The 25568-nt window shown below is 45.8% G+C and overlaps 1 protein-coding gene across 1 annotated transcript; it reads left to right on the top strand.

Annotated features, from left to right (window-relative positions):
• The first annotated feature begins 599 nt into the window (after positions 1-599).
• On the top strand, positions 600-12543 carry DUSP5 (dual specificity phosphatase 5). Its single transcript, XM_014546402.1, has 4 exons — positions 600-824; positions 4205-4353; positions 8066-8285; positions 11034-12543. The coding sequence occupies exons 3-4, from the start codon at positions 8195-8197 to the stop codon at positions 11438-11440; spliced, it is 498 nt and encodes a 165-aa protein (XP_014401888.1). The 5' UTR covers positions 600-824; positions 4205-4353; positions 8066-8194; the 3' UTR covers positions 11441-12543.
• The last annotated feature ends 13025 nt before the right edge of the window (positions 12544-25568 follow it).

Genomic DNA, 25568 nt, shown 5'->3' with positions numbered 1-25568 from the left:
GAGCGTGGCGCCGCGGGATCCTCCTGCCTGGACAATTAACATACTTGAGGCTGAGTCTTCACCGACCCCTCTTGCCTTTTTGACCCCGGCGAGACCCTCCCCTTCCTTTCCTTTTCATTTTATTGCTTTTTATTGTTTTCCTCCGGCCTTCCCCTTTCCCCTCCCTTACCTTTCTCTAGTTTAATTTGGAGTTAACAGCCTTCCCACTGTTTTTTACCTCCTCCCTCCCCGGCCTGGGATCCTCCTGGGTCCTGAGCCAAGCGGGGGTGGCTGGAGAGCCAGGACCTGGGAGGGGTGCCGCAGGGTGGTGGTGGAGGGGATTCTGTTGCCTTTGGTTTGAGACCCCAGAAGCGGTGGCACCAGTCTGCCCGTTGCACCTGCTGGGGAGAGGACTTTGACTTTCGGTGGCGGGTGGGTGATGAGCTAAACGCCAGAGCATCGATTTCTGGTTTATTTCCTATGACCGCTCCCTCATGCCTTGTATTTGAGTCCTTTGTAACCTCAAACGTGTGGAAGCCCTGCCAACCCTGATGCCTAGACCTTGAGATGTAACCGTGATGTGGTTCAGAACTCACGTGCGGAGAGCTGAGAGTGAGGGCCTGGCTTTAAAATCTTGCAATTTGGGGAATTTCACACACCTCCAGGCCAGGAGATTCCTGAGGCCGGACAGCTCCCACCTCTATTGGCACCTCTGGCAGACCGTCCCCTGTTGGTTCCCAGGGAGATGGCAAAGGCAGATGATAATCTTCCTTTTCCAGCCAGCTTCAGTCCCACCCACACACACCCCCCTCCATGAAGGAGGAAAGCCCTCCAAGATTGCAAAGGTTTCACACATGGCTCCTGATTTCTCTTCCTGATGTTTTTGTCTTTTGTTCTTAGCAGTGACTACAGGAAAAGCTTCCACCTCCCCATTAGCATGAAAGATAGGTTCCAGGAAACCCCTCCTGGTCCCATCTCTGCCCCCTGTCCCTCTCCAGGAGGGCCATGCTGACAGTTGAGGGGTTGTGGCCACAGGAAGTAGGCAGCTCTGTGACTTACATCTCAAGAAAATGAACGTTTACAAATGTTTTTAATGAATGTAACATACATAAGTAAAACTTTGAACAGCACAAAGGCTGTACAATGAACAATGGGTTTTCTGACACCCTTAGAACCCAGTTCCACTCCCAGAGACAACCATCAACCATTACTTGTTCATCTTTAAAGTTAATTTTGCACCAGTTTCTTTTTAAAATACAATGATTTTGTGTATTTCCTGTCCCTCCCTCTTTCACCCAACTAGATCTCGGGAGACTGGTTCGTATCAGAGCATTCATGTCTGGTTCACTTTTTTAACCAGTCCCTTGGTTGATAGCCAATAGTTGCTGCTAGCCTCATTATTTGAAACAGTGTAGTAGAGTATACTTTTATCCAAATGCTTCTGCAGGTGCGCTATCAGTAAATTTGGAGATTTGCGAGGTCAAAAGTTATGCCCATTTTAAATTCCAGTAAAAATTGCTTGATCCTTATAACACTACTAAAGCTTAAGTTGTTGAAGAAAATTTTTATTTCCTTTCCTAACTCATGTCCTCGCTTGATCCTTATAACACTACTAAAGCTTAAGTTGTTGTTGAAGAAAATTTTTATTTCCTTACCTAACTCATGTCCATCTAAGAGTTCAGGTTTAATCTAGTGGCATCTCAGATCTCGGGGGGATAGTGCCTTCGGCATCCCTTCATCTCCCCGCAAACCCCTAAAAAAAACCCACATTCAGTCATGAGTTGGTGACCAAATGGCCTTGTCGGTGCTTATTTATATATAGTGTCCATGCACTTGGCTCTGCTCCCCTGGCAGTGTGATGGTGATCGAACACAGAATCACTCTGAAGAGAGTTGAAGCAGCCAAAAGAATTGCCAAGGCTCTCAAGTGAGGCAGCAGAGAGGAATGTTCTGTCTCTCCCCGCCTCTGATGGGAGTGGGTGAAAGACAGAGACCGTCTAATCTGGAGGACTCCTCCTGACCCCAGCTTGAGGAGGCAGGGCCCTGTTTATCTGTCCCCCAGTGACACTGAGACTCATTGTCTGCCTGTCTTATTTTGTCAACTGGCAGACAGGACCCAGCCTACACCCGCACCTCCTTGCACCTCCTTTCGGTCCTCCTGGCAGCCAACTCTTAAGTGCTCTATTTAAAGCCAAGAGATGGGGTGGCCTGAAGGCTTCTCTTTCCCAAGCCTCGTCCTGATGTTTGGGAGGGCCTGGGCCACTCTCAATCCAGATTCCCATCCCTGATCACTTAGTTTGTCTCCTGGAACCCAAAATGTTGAGGCACAGGCACAGGAAGTGATTTACTCACTTCCTCTTCCAAGGAAGCTCTGTGTCAGTGTAAGTCTGGCTTCTCTCTGCCCCCAGGAAAGAAGGGGGCCAGGGGCTAGGGTTGGGAGGAGGGGTACACTACGCCAGGAATACCTGCCTCCGTCCCCCTCCCGCATGGCCTCCTGTCTTCATGACCAGGAACATGGTCATTGTGGAGGACCAGAAGCTCATCAGGGGTGGCCCAACGGGCGATTTGTTGACGTGACTACAGGGGAGATTTGGGTGTACTAAAGGGGGCCAGGGCAGTTCCAGCAAGCTGAGAGGAAGCAGTAATGGCAAGATGACTCATTCAAGGAATTGGCTTTGGCTTCTGGGAGGGAGCTGGAGACTGCCATGTAATCCATTAACCATTCGTCTACCGCGGGGGTTTTAAAAAGCCACCACGTGCTCCACTGTGGGGCTCTCACAACAGGGAAAGACAGAAGAAAAAGGGAGGCTTCTGGAAAATACATGGCCTCAGGATGCATAGTTTTAATTGATGATTTGACCCCCAAGTGAATTCTCTGGGCCAGAAGATGGCAGAAGCCGGTTTTTGGAGGCTCTAGGAATTGCCTTAGGTCCCTCTGGATTGGAAGCAAAGTGCTTCCCCAAGCAAGGCCGGCCTGCTCACCCACCAGCCCCGGGCATTCTGAGACTTCCAGAGGCCAGGTTGTACTGGGTTCTTCCCCACTGAGTGTACTGGGCCTGAAAAGCCTTATCTGTATGTATACACTCATATTTCTGTGACTTGGTTAGAGGTACTTTTTTACCTTAAGCAACCCATTTGGAGAAGTTTAAAGGTAATATTAAGAATGTTTACAGAATCGTACCTGTCAGTACAGCAGTTTGAGGGCATGCGGGGAACAGAAAGTTCAGGAGGGAAGGGTAATAAGGAAATATAAATGGAGGGTAGGTGTTAATCCAGGGGACAGTTTTGATTTATGGGGGCTGAGATTTAAGTTCAGAAGGCCCCATTCCTGCAGTTTGGTTTGGAAGGTAATAACCTAGATTGATTGCTCTAAATTGGATCTACGGAGAGAATTGTCAGCAGTGTTCTTAGCACCTTAGGAGTGAGAAAGGCCAGGGCTGTTTTATTGCCCTGAGTTTAAACCTCATATTAGACCCCATTCCCTTATGAATGGAGGGGGTTTCCTCTATAATTCAGTTTAGAGCTGATGAGCTAGGGAAGAAACAGACTAGTTTTGGAGTCTCCTTCTTGAAAATTAATGAAATTCTGCATAATCACACCTGCATTTTAGATAAACAGGAGAGAAAATAGCTTTGGTTTTCTGGAGGGATTTGGTTAATATTTTCCAGATGTCGGATATATTTCCTTTTACAGTTTAAGCTGCTTCTGATAGACACAAAAAGTTAATCATTGCCTCTCTGACCTATAGCTTTTTAGAAGTGTGTGTGTGTGTGTGTGTGTAGATCCCATTTATATTCTATAAAGCTATTAGTTGGTTTGGCTCATTTTTCTATGTGACCAAAATCTATATTAGCCTTTTTTTTTTTTAAATTAATCCTCATCCAAGGATATTTTTCCATTGATTTTTAGGGAGAGTGGAAGTGAGAGGGAAAGACAGAGAGAAGCATCGATGTGAGAGAAACACATCGATTGGTTGCCTCCTGCACGCGCCCCAACAAGGGCCTGGGCCAGAGAGGAGCCTGCAACCCCGAGGTACGTGCCCTTAATCGGAATCGAACCCGAGACCCTTTGGTCCGTAGGCCAACATCTTATCCACTGAGCCAAACCAGCTAGGGCAGCCTAATATTTTTGACTGTTCCACACTCGGGGTATTGATTAGTTGTGGGCATTTTCTGACAGTCTGAGAAATCAATGCTTATGTCTGTTTGTCTTGTTTTTTCTTGTAGGGGGATATGAGACTTTCTACTCGGAATATCCTGATTGTTGCGTGGACGTAGAACCCATCTCCCAAGAGAAGATTGAGACCGAGAGAGCCCTCATCAGCCATTGTGGGAAACCAGTGCTCAGCATCAGCTACAGGCCAGCTCATGACCAGGTATGTGGAGTGGAAGTGCTGTCGCGGCTCCTGGCTCCCGTTCCTTCCTCGGCACCCTGACTCTTCTTCCTCTCCCTGCTCAGCGGCCCTGGTTGCTTGTTTTGCGGATCAGGGTTTTGGCAGAGCCCTCTAGCTGTAGAGAGCCTCTGTTGCTTGCCAACTTGAGTTTCCATCCAAGAGTAAACGGGCTTCCTTCCAGCAAACAAGCTGACAAGAGCAAACGAGCCACAGGATGCTCGACAGTTTCTGGAGAAAAGAGGAAGTGAACGATGTATTGTTATTAGTTGGCCTGGGAGGTGCAGAGAAGCTTCCAAATACTGGTTTAGGTTTCCCTGAAGATGTTTCAGAGCTGACTTTCAGGCTTCCTGTGTTGTTGTTCTTTGTAATTGTTCATGCTCTGCAGTTTCTGCACACCAGCCCAGTTAGTTAGTACCTGTCAAGGTGTGTCTTACTGGTATTTTAACTGAATGAGGTGGGAGTGGAGGGAAGTAGAAGGAGGGTTGTAGTGAAACTACAGTTTGGATGGCTAAGCAAGCAGGCTCATCTAAGGGTTTCTGATGCTTATAATTCCATAAATTCTGGAGCCAGAGGAGATCAAGTCATACTAGAGGACTGCGTGTTTCTATAAATGTGTGGGCTTTCTTTTTCCTTCAAAAATTGGACTTGGTGACAACTCAATAAAGGAAGCATAAAATAGAAAGGAGGAGGGTGAGGAAAAGGGAGGCAAGGACCCAAATCTGGCAGAAACCAGAGATCAAAACCCACCTTCCCAATTTTACAGAGGGAGAAACTTTCATGGCTGGTGAGGTGTAATGGATTTGCCAGAATCCTACAGCTGGGTCCATGGCAGCACTAGACCCAGAACCCCCTTCTCTCCCTTCTCTTAACTCCCCTTTCTGGTTCTTTTCAGGGCCCTGTTCTGTTTCCCACACATCTTCTGGAAAAGGGTCCTTCTGATTTGGTGGGAGGGTCAAAAAACCCCCCCCCCCCCAATTAAGAACATAATCCAAAATCATAAAAAGGAAGATTTCAAATGCCGCCTAACCTGCCAGCTGCCTGCCATGAGCAGAACTCTGCCCTGGGGATAAATTCCAAGTAAAGCCAGGTGACCTTTCCTTGGATGGGATCGTTGGTCAGGAAGCCTATTAGCTTGGTGTGGTGCCAGGGTTTTTATTTTGTTTGTTTTCCTTTATCAAAAAATACACTCTGGGATGAACCCTCAGCTTACAAGCCACGGGCATCCGGCTTAGCTAGATTTCTATTTTTGTTTTGTTGTTTGGGTTGTTTTTTTTATCCTTGTTTCTCAGAAAATGAAAGAGAAACAAGAATTTGCAGGATGTTGTAAAAGTGCCACAGACCTTTGGCCCACCGATGACTGGGGAGGCCCTGCTGTGTCTCCAGGTTCCTCTGGGGAACCCCCTAGCACTGCTTCCTAGAAGCCGGGCGAGGCCCTGTTAACCTTTGGGGTTTCTGTAGGCCCTTGGCCTCTTCCTCTTGACTCTAAACAAGATTCAGAAAAGAAAAGAAACAGTTTCAGGGGTGTTGGGCTAAGCTCCATAAGAAATTGGATAGGATTCCGAGCCTGGTTGTCAGTGTTTTCCAGGCACTAAGATGAGACTATAGGTGCATCTAACTAAAGTGTTAAGCCCAGAGGGCAGCCACTATAAGTCCTAATAAAAATAGTCATTGTTACTATTAATACCTTTTGCAAAATCTTCTGTAACAATGATTTTCAACCTTTTTCATCTCATGGCATTAAATAAATTAATAAAATTCTGTGGCACCTGAAAAAACATATTTTTTGCTGATCTGACAAAAAACATAGGTATAATTTTGATTTTACAAAATAATAATAATAATAATAATGGTAATTACCTGCTTTTTTTTTTTCTCCAAAGTGACTTTTTAAAAAATCAGGTGCTTTATAAGGATTTCTGGTACCAAGAATTAGCCAGTCAGATGCAACCTTATTATTCGATGTGACCAATATGATGCAATATGGCCTATATAGTTATGGTTCAAGACAGGGCGTGCACACCAGACGGCTATTGTGTTGGCTGTTGTCAATTTTTATTTGACAATCTAAGGGAAGACAGGTCAGTGCCCCTGACTAAATAGACAGGTATGGCATGTTTTAAAAATGCTTGTGCCACACCAGTTGAAAATCACTGCTCTAGAACTTTCTTACAAGTGGCCAAACTGGTCTTTGCCTAAACACTTGACTTCTCAGGAAAGAAAAGGCAAATACCACATGCAGGGTAGTGTGAGCATTGCCTGCTGCTGGCCCTCGTCCCGTGCTCCTTTTCCGAGTATGGGTCTGGCAGAGTTTCCATTCTGCGCTTGTTCCAGCACAGGAAATGGAAACACAGGAAGCGGATGGATGATGTGGAAAAGGCTCCCAAAGACAGCCACTGTCCCTCCAGCCCATTGTTTCCCTCTAAATCTCCAGGGAATCCCATTGTTCCAGCTACCGCTGACTTTTGTTTGTTTGTTTATACACTGAGAGTATTTATTTATGCACCCAGGAAGCTGGCCCCTAAACTTAAATATCCAGCACAGAGCCTTGTCCCTCCCAGCTGTGGATGGGTGCAAGAATGGGTCCTAGAGCCCTTGTCTAGGGCAGTGGAACCCAGGGACCAGGGTGGGATGCTTCTGAGCCAGCAGTTGCCAACAGCAACAAAAGGAAGAAAGGAGATGGGAGACCTGGAAATGTTAAGACTGCCAGGGTCTGACCAGCTAGGAGTTCTTTTTAGCTTTGCCTCAGGGGGTAGGTAGGTGATCTCTGGTTCCAGTGGAGTCCTCCTTAACTAGAAACCTGATATGTGGGTGGTCTCCCACAAGAAAGAGGATATAAGCATCTCTTACCAAAACCTGCTGCTCCACATGAAGATGATCAGAGGTGGGGGAAGCCCCTCTGCTCATGGCCTAACAGCTTTTCTTTGTCTGAGGATTCTGGGTAGATAGTGACTATTTTCACTTCGAAGAAGCAACTTTTTAGAGGGCCAGGGAGCGCATTTTAACATCTCTGGTCCTAGTGGGTGCTGGTGCTGGTGGTGGTAGTGGTGAAGGGGGCAGATGATGATTTGGGTGGTGAGCACACAGTGCAATATACTGATCTTGTAACATAGAAATGTGCACCTGAAACCTGTATGATCCTGTGAACCAATGTCACCCCAATAAATTTAATTGAAAAAAAAATAAAAAGTGTCCTGGGTTTGATGAAATACACTATACAAAACGTCAGGACTAAGTGGCGGGGGGCTCACCTATTGAACCCTTTTCCATTTTATCTAGAAAGAAACCAAGGCTGCTCTCCAAGTTGAAGGGCTTGCGCTGGTGCTCTCAGGTCTGCTAGAACTTCAACACACGTATCTCCATCCCCCCATCACACCCACTGCTTCTCATCCTCATTAGCACAGGAAGGCTCTGGCACTTCCTACCTCCTCACTATGTGTAAGAAAATGAAAATCTTCACCATGTAGGTTTTGCCGTCACTGAGTCACCAGCAGTAATGTAGGGTTAGAGAGCCTGCCAGGATGGAGGCTTCACCCACACTCTTGGTTGAACGGCCTTGGCTCTGAACTCTCTCTACCTGGAAACCAGGAAGGGAACCTCCCACCTTAACACAAATAGGTCAGGGTTGTTTTGTTTCCTCTCCCAGGTGAGCAGGCTAATCCAATATTTCCTGCTTGTCCTTTGCCCCTGCTTCCAGGGCGGCCCAGTTGAAATCCTTCCGTTCCTCTACCTTGGAAGTGCCTACCATGCATCCAAGTGCGAGTTCCTCGCCAACCTGCACATCACGGCCCTGCTGAATGTCTCGCGGCGGACCTCCGAGGCCTGCATGAGCCACCTACACTACAAATGGATCCCTGTGGAGGACAGCCACACAGCTGACATTAGCTCCCACTTTCAAGAAGCAATAGACTTCATTGGTAGGTTCAGCCATTCCCCTCTGCTGTTCTGGGCGCCTTGTAGGGACATAAGGTCTTGGATTTTGATGGACTGATGGCAGCTACCATCAGGGAGAAGAAAAGTCTCTTCTGTATGCAGTCATCGAGAGTTGGAGCCAAGACAAGAGACAGCCACCCAAAAGGCAGAGGGGAAGATTTGAGTTGCTATTAATAGGATCTTTAATTTGCACGATAAATTAATATAATTTTATGGCAGTATTCAACTGCCGCCCTCATTACGGTTTCTAGCTGGGCGGGAAGCACAGCGTGTCCGTGCGAAATCTCCACACAAGGGAAGCAGGGGCGAGAAAGAGTCATCCTCGCTGTGCTTCTACGCAGGTTGGGATATTTTTAAATGCAGACAGAAGGATTGAGAGAGCACTACTTACGCACTAAGCCCCAAGGGCCCTGGCAGCTTTCCACAGTTTTTAACAAGCTTTGGGGGGCAATTTGTTTTGCATTTCCAGCTAATTTTGGATTAAAGATAGCACTTGACTCAAGCTCCATGCTTTGTGCACAGAAAAGTTGGCATCTTTTGCGTCCTTTCTCTATTCTGTGAGTCAGTTACCCATTTTCTCTGCTGTGTAGGCCTGGTAGCCTCTGTTCCCTTGGGCCTTGGGTTTCCAGCTCCTCCATGTAGCTTGATTGTTCTCCCCTTTGACATCTCTTTCCCCCATTCCTCCTCCTTGGAGGCTGGGTTGACTTTTTTTCTGTCTCAAATTTGCAAGCCCCACTCTCCAACCTTGTGGCCTTGCCTTCTAGGTTCCAGGGTCCTCCTTTCCCTTGAGCATGCATAGCGATTGCAGCTGAGATGTGATTTTCCTGTATCTTGTTTGGGAAGGATCTTGGCGGGGGAAAAGGCAGGTGTCGGGCACAGCAGTCATTACTTAGTGTAGGTAGCAATTAAAGGGCCCCCCGCAGCCACATGATGGCCCCCTCTGCTCATCACACATGATTTCTGCTTCATGTGAAACCATCCAGAAACTGACCAGAGGCAAAAGGCTAAGCCTGTCCCCTGAGCGACTCGGCTGAGAAGGTTCCTTTGGAGTCTCAGAGAGGCAGCCTCAGTGGTGGGTTCAGGGTGGGAAAGCCTTGACTTGTTCCCCCTGCCCCTGGGAATGCCTTGCCCTTCTCAGCCTGATAGCTACTCAGTGAGGTCATGAAATCCGCCCCCATCCATTTCTCAGAAGGCTCCCTCCCCATCCTGGGTGTGTATTGTGTCCGTTTGTATACACAAACATACACACCCACAACTTTATGAGAGCACAGGATGCTTGTCCCCAGTCTCCTTGCCCTGCTCGTGGAAGGAGAGACTGAGGCTGAGCCATGCCCTGACCCCTTCCAAGGGGAATGCCACAGGAGTACCACGTGGAAGACAAGCCCCGAAGGGTAGAGTGGGATCCCGAAGGCCTTTTGCTTTTTTTGAATGTGGTATTGGGCCAATTAAAAACTAGACTACAAGGAGGCCAACAAAGGAGCAAAGGAAAATGAGAGTCATGACCCTGTAATGCTAGGGACTTGGGGTCCCCTTTGAACTAATTTGCAGGTCTTTTTCCTTTTGAGTCAGAGACTGAATTGGGGGCACCTCTAATAAGCTACAGCGGGGTGTTCTTAGATGGGGAAACTCCAGGGTTCCTCTTTGACTCCTCAGAAATTTGATCTTTCAGCTCTTGCAGATTCATTTGCAAACTCCTTGAATTTGAGGAGGGAGGTGGGTGAGAGGGCTGATTTTTTTATTTGTCCTTCAAAATCTTAAATGTTTTTGCATACCATGGCTTTACATAGTGCCACGTACATCTAACTTCCGGTGATGTAATTGTTTTTTTAGTAGCAAGAGAGGGACTTGGAAAGACTATATTTTTAGTGGTTTTTATTTTTCTTTGATGTGTATTTATGTTTAACCTTTGACCCCTTCCCATTTTTAACAGTTGTAGCTCTTTGGGGGCAGGAGTGGAACAGAAGAGGAGGGCACCACCCTACCTTCCCTTTTGTCATATTGAGCTAAAAGAATTCTAACTGATGGTGGTAGCTTTATAGCAATGACTCCCATTGTTGTGCAAGATGGAGTTTGCGAAAAGCCATTTATATCCATCTAGTCAGCATCACTTAGCCAGGGCTATAATTATTGGCTCTGCACTATATATTGTATGTTTGGTAGTGGGAACCCTGGGAGTTGAGCCAAGCATCCTGCCCTGGCATAGCCAGACAGGGTGCCTGGGAGGCCGGAAGGCGTCTACCAAGATGGGGGGACTAGGTCATCACCATTACACTCAGGCCCTGAGAGGCAGGAATTGCTTCTCTAAGTCAGTCTTTGAACCTGGGACTCTCTCAGAAAAGAAATGTGTGCATACCTGATGAAAATTGGCTTGCAATTTCAAGGCTTTTCCAATGCCCTCTTGAAACCCATCCATGTTAGGGTGCCATCCTCAGGAAGGGGTTACTCCAGGTCTAGAACCTTCAGTGGTAGAATCTGTGCAAGTATCCCAGGGCACTGGGAAGCAGCTCTAAGGATTGGAAAGGCCCTACATTGGGAAAGACATTGGTGAGGCCCCAGAAGCTCTGTCCTCACCAGTGGGGATTAAAGACTGGCAGAAGTCTGATGTAGGACTACAGCTATTGCACAGTCATGATGGTTTGAGAACTAGGTCACTTCTGTGTTTAATTCTTGTGTTTGGCATTGCCTTTGGGTTCTAATCCCAACTCAATCCCACTGTCTTTTCTTCCTTCCAGACTGTGTCAGGGAAAAGGGAGGCAAGGTCCTGGTCCACTGTGAGGCTGGGATCTCCCGTTCACCCACCATCTGCATGGCTTACCTCATGAAGACCAGGCAGTTTCGCCTAAAGGATGCCTTCGATTACATCAAGCAGAGGAGGAGTGTGGTCTCGCCCAACTTTGGCTTCATGGGCCAGCTCCTGCAGTATGAATCAGAGATCCTGCCTTCTACGCCTACCCCCCAGGTTCCCTCTTGCCAAGGGGAGGCAGCCAGCTCTTCCTTCAGAGCCCATTTGCAGACACTGAGCCCTGATGTACAGGGTTCCTACTACACATTCCCTACCTCAGTGCTGGCGCCAGTGCCCACCCACTCGACGGTCTCAGAGCTCAGCAGGAGCGCCATGGCCACAGCCACATCCTGCTAAAACTGGATGGGAGATCCTGCCCAGCCCCAAGAACAACTGTGATTTTGTTTTTTAAACGTGGACATTTCATACCTGTGCAATACTGAAGACCCCCTCTGTCCCCCTCTTCCAGTGGGATAGCGAAGGGTCCCCAGGCTTGCAAACGAACTTCAGACTGACCTCGGGGTAGGTTCTCGGGACCGAAGGAAGGCCAAGCCATTATGAGAGCACAGCTTGTGCTGACTACTGTACTTCCAGACCCCCCTGCCCTCTCAGGACTGCCCAGTCCTGGCACCTCAAAGTTCGCCTTTTCATTTCAAGCGTAAGGCAATAAACACCTGCAGCAACATGGGAGAAAGCAGCTGCTAGACCTGGAGAAAAGGCAGTCAAGAAGCCAATTCATTCTGAAGGAAGCACAATTTCCACCTTACTTTTTGAACTTTGGCAGTCTCCGTGTCTGTCTCTGTCGCTTCAGGGAATAAGCTGACCATCTAGTCAGGAAAGTAACCCTATAGGGTTTGTAGGGACCCCATATATATGCTGATTTGAACCCTCATATCTTCTTGAGATTCCCTCTTGGGTCCCACAGAGGCAGTTTGTTGAAGTAGCGAGATGTTGACACTTCTGAGTTGCCTTTTCACTGTGGGTTCTTCCCTGACTTTGGACTTCGGCATGACTCTTACTCATACTTGAACCTTTCTTGTTACACCTCTACTCAAAGCAACTCTTGTGCCATTTTGAAGAGAGTTCCTTAGACCATAGACCAAAAATCACCCGTTTGAGGTGGTGGCGTGGGTGCCAGGAGAAAAGGGTACCTACTGTCTGGGTGAGTGTCATTGACACGGTCTTTTTCCCCAGCTTGCCGTCCTTATATGTGCTTGTCTCGTCTCTTGTGACACTTGTTTTTTCCCCCCTACCCCTGGAGATTGTCTTCAAGATGTTGACTTCTAGGATTTGTAGATTTCGTAGTGTGGTACTACTTTATATTTTGTCTAGGTTATTTCTCCAGGGGAAAAGGCAATAATTTCCTAAAATCCATACAAATGTGAAGAAAAGCAGTATGTAATTGGTCGTCATTGTCGTTGTTTTTTTATAGTGTTAAATAAAAATAGTAAAAAGAAAAACTTCTCTGTGTTGATGAATTGGGTTAAGGGAGGAATAAATACATTTAGGGTGCAACGAGCCTGCCCTCACTGGGTTGATTTCCAAAGAAACTCGAAGGTGATGGTGGTGGATTGTAGCTGTAGACGTGAGTCTGTGCATCCACTCACGAGCTAGCGGTCATAATACAGAATATGATGCTTTCCATTTGAGAGGCTTCCCTAAACTCACTTGCAAGAGAAGTCCTTGGGTGCCTGCCACACGGTGAGGTGATCAGCATGTCCACTCACTCTGGGCTCCTCTCTTCCATGAGCCCAGGCAAGGAATTTGACTTGAACCTCAGATTCTTCATCTATAAAATGAGCAAACGGAACTAGATGATCCCAAAAGTCTCTTAAAGCTTAAGACCCTGGATTCCAGCAGACCAGAGCGCCATGCTTGTAGTCAGCCTTCTCCTTCCAGTGCCTGGCATGTGGCAGACACTCGGAAAAGGTTGGGAAAATAGCCAAGGAATGGGGAAGCAAACTAGGTGAAGGTTCACCTTAAGTGCCTGCCTCCGCCTTTTTTACCCTTGGAACTAATTCTTCCAGGTAATTTACTCAGGAGTGGGTTTAAACCCAAGGCTGCGTTGACTTGCCTTCTGAGTATTCCTCTGTATTAAACGTCTTCCCACAGCTGGCTATGCCAACTCTTTGGGGCCTGTTTCCTAAGAAGGGGAACCAGGAACTGGCTGGAATTTATGCCATCCCAGTGAGCTGGTACCCCTAGATTCTGCAAGGCCCAACAAGGCCTCCCGCTCTCCCACAGGCACCATGTCGGCGAATACCAAGATGGTGGCCAAGCCCAGGTAGCCCAGCTCTTTCTAAGCATCTCGCCTCAAAGGCTTTGCTTGAGGCCTTGCTCTCCACATGTCTTTCCTTCCCAGTTTCCTTGGAAAGCCCTCAGATAAGCATGCCACTCGGACTGTATTTCATCTGCATAGTCCACGCAGGGCTTCCATGGGAGGAAAGGGGGCTGAAGAACACTAGACAGGGAGGGGGAAGTCCTGGATTCCAGCCCTCACACACCCCTAACTCCAGGGCATTGGAGCTCATCTCCAGCCTCTCCGGACCAAACTTCTCCTAGGCTTGGTCTAGCTGATGCCTGAGTTCCGGCCTCGTTTTCTTATCTCTGAGCCTGTGCTCAGCCTTGGAACCTGTCCGGGAAGCCTGCCCGTTGTTCGGGACTGTCCAGGTGCTGAGTGGCGGCAGGGGCCTCAGGCTGGGAGAGCCAGGGAGTGGGAAGCTGGGTGCAGGCTGGGGTGATGTGCTACGCCGCATCCCACTTGCTGACATTTGCTTTATTGCATTAGAGTCTTTCTCTGAAGGGTGAGTAAGTCCTCTAAATCAGGCCTGGGAGGATTACTCATAAGCCAGTGAGTCATTGGAGGGTAAGCCAAGTGAAGCCCCACAGCTGGGGATGGCTCTGTAGCTCTCATGCCCTTCACAGCCTCCCCATTAATTACAGCTCCATTTTGGCCAACATCAACTTTACACTGGCTTCCAGTGCTGGATGGGGAATTTAAGTTGGTGTTTTCTTCATCCCCAGTTTGGAAGAAACACCTCTCTTGGCCTCTAGCAACCTTTCAGGTAGAGATGTGTCCGGGAGAATAGAGATGTTAGTTCCCCCCTATTGTTTCCCTCTTGGGTCCATCCTTGCTCCTGAACTGGGCCCAATGGGTGAGCAATGTATGAGCAGCCACACATCCAGGTGCTCACCTGAGCTCTGTGTACCATGGTCTCTTTTGTGTGAGGACTGGGAAAAATGCCCCATCTCAATACCCTGAAAGGCTGTATGCATCTGAATTGTTGGTGGTTTATCTTCTGAACACCATAAAGCTCATGACTGCCCTTTCCCCTCCTTGCTCAGGCCACTAGGCAGCTCAGAACCAAAATTTTAGCCTACCTCTGGCAATTAAAAAAAAAATTAAAAAAAAAAAATATTTTTTTCCCCGCCCTTGACAATCCCCTGGCCTCCCCTACCCCCCAGTGTCTTATGTCCATTGGTTATGCTTATATGCATGCATACAAGTTAAAAATACATTTTTTATTGACTTCACATAGGAAGGAGAGAGAGAGAGAGGAAAAGAGAGAGAGAGGAGAGAGAGAACAATGATGAGAGAAAATCATTGATCGGCTATCTCCTGCATCCCCAGTCTGGGCATGTGCCCTGATGGGGAATCGAACTGTGACCTCCTGGTTGAACCACATCAGCCTGACTTATAGGACCTTATATCTTAAGGTTACATCTTAAACCTCACTCTTAACCAAATAATCCCTGGTCCTTCACATCTCAATTCAAACTTCACTTCTCCAGGGAAGCCCTCCAGATGCCCAGGCTAGGTTAGATGTCCCAGTTCTATCTGCCATAGTTCCCTACCTATATCTTTTCTGCATATTTCACCAAACCTTAAAAAGTTTTCATTTACCTCTGATTATTGTATCAAAGTTCATCTTCTCCAGACTAGAAATATCAGGAGAGCAGAGATTACATGGCATTTCAAGAGGGACCCATCTGATTTATAGTAGGTATTCAAACTAGTGTGTTTACAGATTGGGCAATGAAGGGGTTGAGACTATGTTATATGAAGAAGAGTTGGGAAAGGTAGTGATGTTTGGCCTGGAGGGGAGAGCCAGTGATGTGTCTAACTGAAGTCGCATAGAGTAGTGTCTAGGAAGTTCAGCTGGAGTTTCAAAAACCCAAGTTTGCATTCTGTCTCTGCTACTTGCTAGCTGTGTGGACATGGACAAAGTACTGCATTTCCCTAAACCTTGAAGTTATTATCCATAAAAGGGGAATACTAATTGAATCTACCTTGTGGGTACAATTTTTTAAGAGTAAATGTTATGAGAAATAATTGTCTGGTATGAAGTTAAAGACATAACAAGTCCTCAATGAATAGCGGTCATGATTATTAATTACAATAATTGCAGCAGTGAACTACCCACTGCTGTGAAGGTTCGGCAGGCAGAACTGGGGTTTCTATCAGAAAGGCTGTGATGGAGAGATTCAAGCCTCAGGGCCTTTGCACGAACCCTTTCCTCTGCCCGATCCCTCCCTTCTTCACCTGCTCATGTATGGGCCTCCTTAGTACCTCACTCCGATTTCACTTCCTCAGGAAAGCCTTCTGAGATTTCAGGATTCTATATTAAATGCTCTCCTGGCACCTATGCCTTCCCTTCAGAGCAATATCAAAGTGGGAATTAATGATACTCATAATTTTTATTGATTGATTTTTAGAGATAGAGGAAGGGAGGGAGGGAGTGAGTGAGGGAGGGAGGGAGAGAGAGAGAGAGAAAGAGAGAGAGAGAGATTAGTTTGTTGTTCCACTTATTTATGCATTCATTGGTTGAGTCTTGTATGTGCTCTAACTGGGGATTGAACCACAACCTTGGCATGACGGAACTACGCTCTAACCAACTGAGCTACCTGACCAGAGCTGATCATAATTTTGAAAGATCAGGTTTATTGAGGTATAGTTTACATAGTATAAAATTCACCTATTTTAATTGTAGTTAAATGATTTTTTTAGAAATGTATATATTCAGTGATATAACCACCACCCCAATCAAGATATGGACTTTTATTCACCCCCCAAATTTCCTTGTGCCCTTTTTTTTTTTTAATATATTTTATTGATTTTTTACAGAGAGGAAGGGAGAGGGATAGAGAGTCAGAAACATCGATGAGAGAGAAACATCGACCAGCTGCCTCCTGCACACTCCCCACTGGGGATGTGCCCGCAACCAAGGTACATGCCCTTGACCGGAACTGAACCTGGGACCTTTCAGTCCACAGGCCGATGCTCTATCCACTGAGCCAAACCGGTTAGGGCTCCTTGTGCCCTTTTGCATTCACTCTTTTCCCACTGCAGACTCTGGCAATTAATTTGCCTTTTCTAGAATTTTATATAATTTCATACAGTATGTAGGTTTTTTAGTCTGGATTATTTCACTTAGCATAATGCATTTGAGATTCATTCAGATTGTCATGACTACTAATACTTTATTCCTTTATATTATTGTAGCAATATTGCATGATATGGATATGCCAACGTTTGCTTATCAATTTACCCATTGATGGACATTTGGGTTATTTCCAGCTTTGGGCTCTTATGGATAAAGCTGTATGGACATTCATGGATGTATTTCTGGACATATGGTAAGTATATATCTAATTTTATAAGAAACTGCCAAACTTTTTTAAAATTGGTAATACCATTTTGCATTGCTACCATTAATGAATGCGAGTTCTGGTTGCTCCATATCCTAGCTCATACTTGGTATTGTCTGTTTTTTGTGGGGGTGGGGTTTAGGTTTTTGTTTGTTTTTTAGTTGAGCCATTTTAGTAGTATGTAGTGGTACCTCACTGGATTTTTAAATTTGTATTTCCATAATTACTAGTGATGTGGAGAATTATTTCATGTAATTATTGGCTGTTCATATATTTTCTTTGGTAAAGCATCTGTTGAAAGTTTTTAGATAAACTTATTGTTTTATTATTGAGTTTTAAGAGTTATTTATATATGCCATTGATTTATATGTCTATCCTTATGCCAGTACCACACTATCTTGATTACTATAGCTTTGTAGTAAGTTTTGAAATCAAGAAGTGTTTATTCAATTGTTTATTCTTCTTTTTCAAGATTGTTTTGGCTCTTCTGGGTCTCATATTTTTATATGAACTTTAGTATCAATTTGCCAATTTCTGAAAAGAAGGCAGCTGGGATTTTGATACAGCTTATGTTTAATCTGTCGATCAATTTGAGGAGTATTGCCATTTTAACAATGTTAAGTCTTCCAACCCATGAACATGGGATGCCTTTCATTTATTTAGATCTTCTTTAATTTATTTCAACAATGTTTTGTAGTTTTCGTTGTACAAGTTTTACACTTCTGTTGTTTCTTAGTTTTTTTTTCATGACATTGTAAATGAAGTTGTTTTCTTATTTTCTTTCTTTTTTAAAAAATATATTTTTATTTATTTCAGAGAGGAAAGGAGAAGGAGAGAGAGATGACATTGATCGGCTGCCTCCTGCATGCCCCAGAGATATGAACTAATGTGCCTAAAAAGACATGACTGATGAGCCACAGAACTGGATCAGCCCATAGCCCAGGTATGTGCCCTGACTAGAATCGAACTGTGCCTTCCTGGTTCATATGTTGACGCTCAACCACTGAGCCACACCAGCCTGGCATGACCTGCCCTCTTAACGCACACACACACCTCCACTGATGTTATACACCAGGAGAACCACTGGTCTGGGGGCCTCATCTCTCCCTGTTTCATTCTGTGCCTGTGTTAGAAGAGTGCATATACTGTTGATGCATGTGGTTTAGTGGCAAGAGCACTGGACTGGGAGCCAGGGCACTCTTCTCATTCCACTTCTGTGGCTCATCAGTCATGTCTTTTTAGGCACATTAGTTCATATCTCTGGGCTTATAGTTTCTCAATACCTAAGGTAAGGGGGTTGAATTAGACCATCTCAAAGGCTTCTTCAAGTACCAACATCCCAAGAGTCTATGAATTGGTGACCTTGCTGATAGAGCTAATAATTACCTGACCTGGCAGGATATCTAAGATTTATTTACTTTAATAATATTTATCAAAACCACAGAGCTTGGCTGCTCACTTCATGCTCATTTATCTTCTCTGGCTTCCTGTTTATCCCAAAGGTTATCTTTTCAAACCGCCCTTTAGGCTTATAAGATCTCCTTTGTGTTCACTCCATATTATTAAGTGAACAAAAAGCAGTTTACAAAACTGTATGTATCCCATTTTATTAAAAACACACGTGTGTGTTTGTATATATAGATATAGACTTATACTTAATGTTTACATTTATGTAGTCTGAAAGAATATGTATATCAAAATGTTAGAATGGCTTTTTCTGGATGGAGAAATAACTGGTGATTTTCATTTTACTTTTTTTTTTAAAGAAGATACATTTTAAATACATTTTTATTGCTTTCAGAGAGGAAGGGGGAGGGGGAGAGAGAAACATCAATGATGAAAGAGACTCATTGATTGCCTGCTTCATGCACACCCCACACTGGGGACTGAGCCCACAAACCCAGGCATATGCCTTGACTGGGAATGGAACTATGATCTCCTGGTTCATAGTTGATGCTCAACCACTGAGCCACGCTGGCCGGGCTTCTTTTTTCTTTATACATTTTTGTCCTTTGCAATTTTTGTCTGATGGAATTGCTTATATTTTTTATACTTATTGCTTATAAACACAATAGCTCACAAGCAAATAAATAATGTCTCCTTTGGATTCAGAGTCTCCCTGCCCCTTTAACTTTGTCTTTGGTGTCTTCTCCTAGGTTGGCTACCTGTCTTTCTGTTTTAAAAGACAAGACAATGGGGGAGGGGTACGCAACACATGGGACAAAGTAATCTAACCCCTGGGGATTCTGTCCTCTCCAACCCCAGCTTTTCACTACTCCCCACATTCCACCCCCATTCAATCACTCTACTCTTTTTCTCTCTCCTTTTGTGTCAGTATTTCCCCCCACCCCCACTTCCAGTTTCTCCCTCTATAATCTATGTTGAGCACTTCCAGCATTCATTCATTCATTCATCATAAATGATGCATAAATCAGAACAAAAATGGAATAAGTGTGTTGGTTAGAGTTGAACATTGAGATTTGAGTCCTGAATCTGCCCTCGGTATACCAGGATCATGTGAAAAGCACTTGGAAAACTGTTAAGACAGATCAGTGGGAATTGTCATTGCCAAGGCCCTGTGCTGAGCCCCATGGGAGAAATGGAGAGGAGGAGCCTCTGCCTTCAAAAAGTTTCGAGTTGTTTTCTAGGGTAGAGGTGTAAATGCAAAGGGAAGGGGGAGGGCATTGAGGGATGCAGAAATAATACCCATAGACAAGGAATGAATGACTGGATTCTGCAGAGGAGGGAGAAGGAAGAGTCAAAAATCACCAAGGGGTTTGGGGCCAGAAAATCATGGGGCCATTAATCTATTTATCAATCCATCTACTCATTCATTCCACAAATACTCATTGAGCATCTGCCACCAGCAGTCATAGGTGCTACAGATGAAACAGCGGACAAAACAGATAACAACCCCCTACCTTCCCCATTTTGCTTACATTCTATGGGTCCACAGAGAAAAGGAAGTAAACAAGTACATAAACTAGATCATTTCCAAAGGCGATAAAAGCTATGAAGAAAATAACACTGGGTAGTGTGTCAGAGAGCAACGGGGAAGGTGACATTTGTGCTTCCATGCCATTAGCTGAAATAGAAGTCAGGGTCTGAACTGAGGCGGAGGATGGTGAATTTCATGGTAGGGCTGCTGACTCAGAGATACTAAGATTCACCTCCTGGTGAAAATATTTTAACCTTCTCTCAAACTGTATTATATCACTAGAGGCCTGGTGCACAAAATTCATGCACGGATAGGGTCCCTAGGCCTGGCTAGCAATCAGAGCTGATCAGTTTCCCCGCCTCCCAGCCTCCCTGCCTCCTCCTTCCCTAACTCTCTCAGTGCCCCACTGCAGCTGGTCGCCCACCATGTTCTGCACCACCCCCTGTAGTCTGTGCATGTCATAGCGAGCGATCGAACTCCCAGTCTCCTGGTCGAACTCCTGAGGGGACAATTTGCATATTAGCCTTTTATTATATAGGATTTTCTGGCTCAGAAACATTTGGTGGGTTTCCATTGCCCTCTAGACAAAATCCCAATTATTTTTATTTATTTAAATATATCTTTATTGACTTCAGAGAGGAAGGGAGAAGGAGAGAGAGAGAGAGAAAAACATCAATGATGAGAGAATCATTGATCAGCTGCCTCTTGCACACCCCCTACTGGGGATTGAGCCTGTAACCCGGGCATGTGCCCTGACTGGGAATCGAACGGTGACCTCCTGGTTCATAGGTCAATGCTCAATCACTAAGCCATGCTGGCCAGGCAAAATTCCAATTCTTTAACTTGCAATTCAAGGGTCTTCACAGTCTCACCCGGCCTATCCTGCTTCTGTCTTCACAAGAACCTTCCATTCTGGCCCCAAAGGGCTCGTCACCGTCTCCACTCAGGCTCTGTCCCTTTGCACCTCCATAATTGGGTCCTAGGAAAGTCTGCTGAGTTCTCTAGTCCACAACTGCCCTGCTATTTTGGGGGCTCAGGCCTTTTCTCTACCTGCCCATCCTTATGATTGTTTAAATGTCTCATAAGTAAGGACTCGACTCTTCAATAAGAATGTAGTCTCCTTGAGGGAGGGGCTGGCCCCTACATGATCCTCTCTCCTTTGAATTTGCTCTGTACACCTGCCCAGAAACACATTAAGCAGCTTTACAGATCAATTATCTTCTTGTTTAAAAAGGAGAAGGAAAGAGAATGAGAAGAGTTTAGAAAACCAAAGAGTTTCCCATCCAAATTCATGGATGACAGAATTCAGCTGTGGGCAAGTGTTCAGACGCAATCAACAAGGAATCAAGTCAGTTCGCTAGAAGTTGGAATAAACTCCATCTACCTTGTGCATCTAGGGATGAGTCTGCTTGGCAATGCATGGCCTGAGAGTTCTGGAATTCCTCCCACCCCTGAATCCACAAGAGGGGCAGAGGCCTGGGCTCTGGCCTAGAGTCATCCATAGCCCTTTCTCCAAGGCTTCCTTCCTCAGTGTCCTAGGCTCCGTCATCTTTCCTTCTTTTAACCCGTGGGGAAATGGAGCACCTCAGTTTACCCATCTGAAATGCAGGATGATGGGGGATCAGCTGCTCCCTGCCCTTCCCTCCTCTCCTTCAGCAGCATTTGATACTGGTGCTCAACTTCCGTGCTTTGAGGCCAGGATGTCAGGGAGGGCAGTGGGAGGTTAGGGGAGGGGCACGTGATCGTCATGACGGGTGTTGGGGAGGAAAGTCAATACCATAAACACGTATTCATCAGAACATTCCTTCCGCCGTGTCTTTCATCTGGGGAATCTGAAAGCCCTGGACAAACGGTAATTAATTTTCACAGCAGCTTCCAGGGAGGATGGGGTGCTGCCTGCCAAAGGCCAGAGGGGCACTTTCCCAACACCCCTCCCCCAACCCTCCCTGCTTACTCCCAGCTGCGGCTTGTCCCAAGGTGACAATGCCAGGTGATGGCATGCCTAGATGGAGACTGTTTCCCAGGACTTCTCTGCTTAGAAGGCTCCAGAGACTCCTAACTGACCTCCTTCCCCCACCCCTACCCTTTCCCAGAGGATGACTAAGAGTGAACCAGGCAGGAGTGGGACTTTTCCGGCCCCCACAGGCAGGCTGGGGCCAAACAACTAGTTAGTTGACTCAGCAGGAACCACATGGCTCCAAAAATACAAGTGCCTCTGCCCAATTCCACCTCGCACTCCCTTGGCCCTTTGGACACAGTCACCTGCTCCTTCTCCCTCCTCCCCATACCCCAGGGAAGCCACTTGAAACGATGTTTGCCTTATTTCTGATTATAGAAGAGCTACAAGCTTAGTATAAAACACTTTTAAAATATAGAACAATATAAAACAGAATTATTTTGTTAATCCCATAATTCCTCCACTCCCCAAATAGCCACTGTTGAAATCTTATTGTATTTAATTTCTATTTGTTCTGCTTTTTGGGTTTTATTTAAAAATTAATACATGATCATGGCAAAAATTATATATTATAATATTATATATTACATATTATAATATTATATATTGTTTATTATTTTATATACCTAAAATAGGAGAGTTTGTAAAGTGAAAAGTCAAAGTGCATCCCAACTTTCTATTCCTACCCAAGAGGAAAACATTGTTAGGAGTTTCTTGTGTATCTTCTTGTGTGAATTGCCAATTACACATACAAGCTTGCGTATGCACACTCATTTTACATGGCTGAGGTCATGCTGTATGAATAATTTAGCCCCCCCCCTTTTTTTTTTTGCTTCACATGAATACATGAGTATTTTCCATTCAGTTAAAAATTACTGGTTAAACAACATTTTTATTGACTGCCTAATGCTTTGTCTTATTGATATGCCACAGTTCATTTAATCTTTCCCCTATTGTTTATATTTACTCAAGTGAGGGGCAGGGAGAAGGAAGTGAGTAAGAATGAAGTGTGGGGAGGAAGAGGCAAGCTAGAATGCAGTGAGGGCCTACTGTGTGCCAACCATTTTTGCTATCTTCCCAATTGCCCAGGGTCCCCACACTGCAGATGAGGAAACTGAGGTTCAGAGAGGTAAAGAAAGAATTTGCTTGTGAGTCAGGGAGCCAGGGTTTGAAGCAAAGTTTGTCAACTGCAGAGCCCATAGTTGTTCTATTTTGCTAAGATACGTTAGAAAAGTCCCAGGGTTTAAGACTTTCCATTGCTTTGCATGGGGATGAGGAGAGCCCTTCATTCATTTATCCTCTCATTCATTCCAATAATCTCGATGTACCAGGCATGAGGAATTCAGGGGGAAATGACCAGCTCTGTCCTAGAAGTTCAGTTGCATGGGGGTGAACATGTAAACAAGCGACCATAACCTGGTGTGGGAGAGGGAAGTACAAGGTACCATGGGGGTCAAAGCAGGGGCTCTTCTCCCAGACGCCAAAGGTTAAAATAGGCTTCCAGGGGTGGAGAGCCTGCTGAGTCAGTCTTCTGGCACCAGGCAGGAAGTGCCAGCAAGGCCTGAGCCGCCTCTGCTTCCTGTCCTCCCCAGATCCCATTGCACCGAAGTCACCGGAGGCGGGGGTTGGCTCCTCCCTGACCTGGCTCCTGCCCTTCACAGAATGGCTTGCCCTGCTCCCACGGTGGTAAGGTGGGTGGGGGATACCTAATTACTGAGAAAATTTTCAAGATACTGTTTCCTGTTATTTTCTAGAAGTTCAGGAAATGCTTCTCATTCTCTGGGGAAGAGTGGGTCGCACAGAGGATTGGCTCAATGCTTGGGCTCCGATGGACACATCTGGGTTGCAGTCCTGCTTCCCGTTTGCTCTGGGACTGCTGGAGAATCACCGATAGCAGTCAGAGCTCTGGGTGACAAGCCAAAGAGATGGGTCCCGGCTGTCTTGAACCAAGAAGGGAATACAATGCAATAGAATTGGTAGAGGTTCAAGAGGGAACAGGCTTAGGAAAGGAGCAGGTATGAAGGCAGCAGTCCTCAAGGCCCAGAGCAGCAGGAGGCACCAAACCATCCCTTAGCTGGGAGGTATCTAGTGAGGACACTGATGCTGTTGTGGCCAATAGCACAGCAAGTGGGGTTCTAACCTTCCCCGTGCGCGCCAACTGTCTGGGCCTTTATCATGTATCCACATCCGCCAGGGAGCTTGGACAGGGAGGATTTGCCCTTGGACCTCAGTGGTGGGAGGTCAGCAGCTCTCTTTCTCTAAGTCAGTGGTTCTCAACCTTCCTAATGCCGCGAACCTTTAATACAGTTCCTCATGTTGTGGTGACCCCCAATTTCATTGTCACAAATTGAACATAATTAAAGCATAGTGATTAATCACAAAACAATATGTAATTACATATGTGTTTTCCGATGAGCTCAGGCGACCCCTGTGAAAGGGTCATTCGACCCCCAAAAGGGTCACGACCCACAGGTTGAGAACCGCTGCTCTAAGCAGCCACACCAGGGCAAGTCCTGCACACTATTCAGGGAGCTTTGGATCCTGGACAGACAAAACCTCAATGTGCAGGACATGCCCTAACATCTCAGAGCCGTTGTGAAATAGACATGTTAGTAATGTCCACCTCACAGGATTGCTATGAGGATTTAAAAATAAAATAAAATAAAGCAAGCAAGATACTTAGCATAGTGCCAGACACCCAGTAAATGCTCATAGTTTACCATTCTTGTTGTTATAATTCTTATTACTGTTATTAGCCACTTCTAAAGTAAGATACAAATAGTATTTTAAATATAAAACATTTTTATATATCGGCCATGTATGGCATATGAAGGAACATATGCCATAGAAAGAAAAATACTGAAAACTTGGAAGAAAAAGAAATCACCTACCACCCACTGAAAACCTCATTGACGTTTTGGTGCTTCCTGCCGATCTGTTTACTATACATTGGCTTGGGTTCTTTCATTCTTCCTCTTTTTCCTTCCAAACAGCTATGACCATCCTGTGTGCACAGTTGTGTATCCTACCTCACAGCATTTGCACTTCCTTGTGCTATTAAAGACTCTTTGTAGTTGTCATTCCTAAGAGCTGCAAAATGTCCTGTGGCCGGGAGAGAATCATCCCCCAAGTGTTGTTTCCACTGTCTGGGAGGGGGCAGGGGCGAGGGAGTGGTATGCATTTATAAAGTATGAGTGTTTTTCAAAAAATGCTTCTGATTCTGGAATGCTTCTTCAGAATCCCAACTGATGCTAAATCCACATCAATTAAGCACTTTGTTCCAAGGAACCGTGTTCAAGAGGCTGTTTCCTAAAATTCCCACAGGTCTGATGCAGGTTAGGGGCATAGCCCTCCAGATGCACACCACCTCACCGTGTTCTGTGGGACATTTTCACTGCCACCAAGAGTCTGAGAGTCCCGTAGTCCCACCATCACCTGACACCGCTGGCCTGGCACGGCCTTCTCACGTGCCCAACATGCTCAGCCGCGGATCAGACTGGGTGGTTTATCCTGCCTGTGAAATCTGCCATTAGTGTAGTGGAGAATGCCCCCCGGCCCTGCCTCTCTCCAGCTTGGGACTTGGGTGATTTTCTTATGCCTCTCAACCTCTTCTAGAAAATAAAAAGAATCACGTAAAAATTCTCTTAGACAGTAAGGTTTTCTTCTTTTTTAAAAATATATTTTTATTGATTTCCGAGAGGAAGGGAGAGGGAGAGAGAGAAACATCAGCGATGAAAGAGAATCATTGATGGGCTGCCTCCTGCACGCCCCCTACTGGGGATCAAGCCTGCAACCTGAGCATGTGCCCTTGACTGGAATAGAACCCGGGACCCTTCAGTCCACAGGCTGACGCCTTATCCACTGAGTCAAACCGACTAGGGCTTCTTTCTTTCTTCTTGGAGAGTTTCCCATTCTCCTCTCCCTCTCCCTTACTCTCCCCC

Source organism: Myotis brandtii, unplaced genomic scaffold, assembly GCF_000412655.1.
Source record: "Myotis brandtii unplaced genomic scaffold, ASM41265v1 scaffold441, whole genome shotgun sequence".
Classification (NCBI taxonomy): Eukaryota; Metazoa; Chordata; class Mammalia; order Chiroptera; family Vespertilionidae; genus Myotis; species Myotis brandtii.
This window is presented reverse-complemented; position numbering and strand designations above follow the sequence as displayed.

Excerpts from the sequence above, each read along its gene's own strand:
- DUSP5 (XM_014546402.1), top strand. The coding sequence starts at position 8,195 with ATGAGCCACCTACACTACAAATGGATCCCTGTGGAGGACAGCCACACA. Across the intron at positions 8,286-11,033 it reads AGAAGCAATAGACTTCATTG|ACTGTGTCAGGGAAAAGGGA; the intron begins GTAGGTTCAGCC and ends TCTTCCTTCCAG.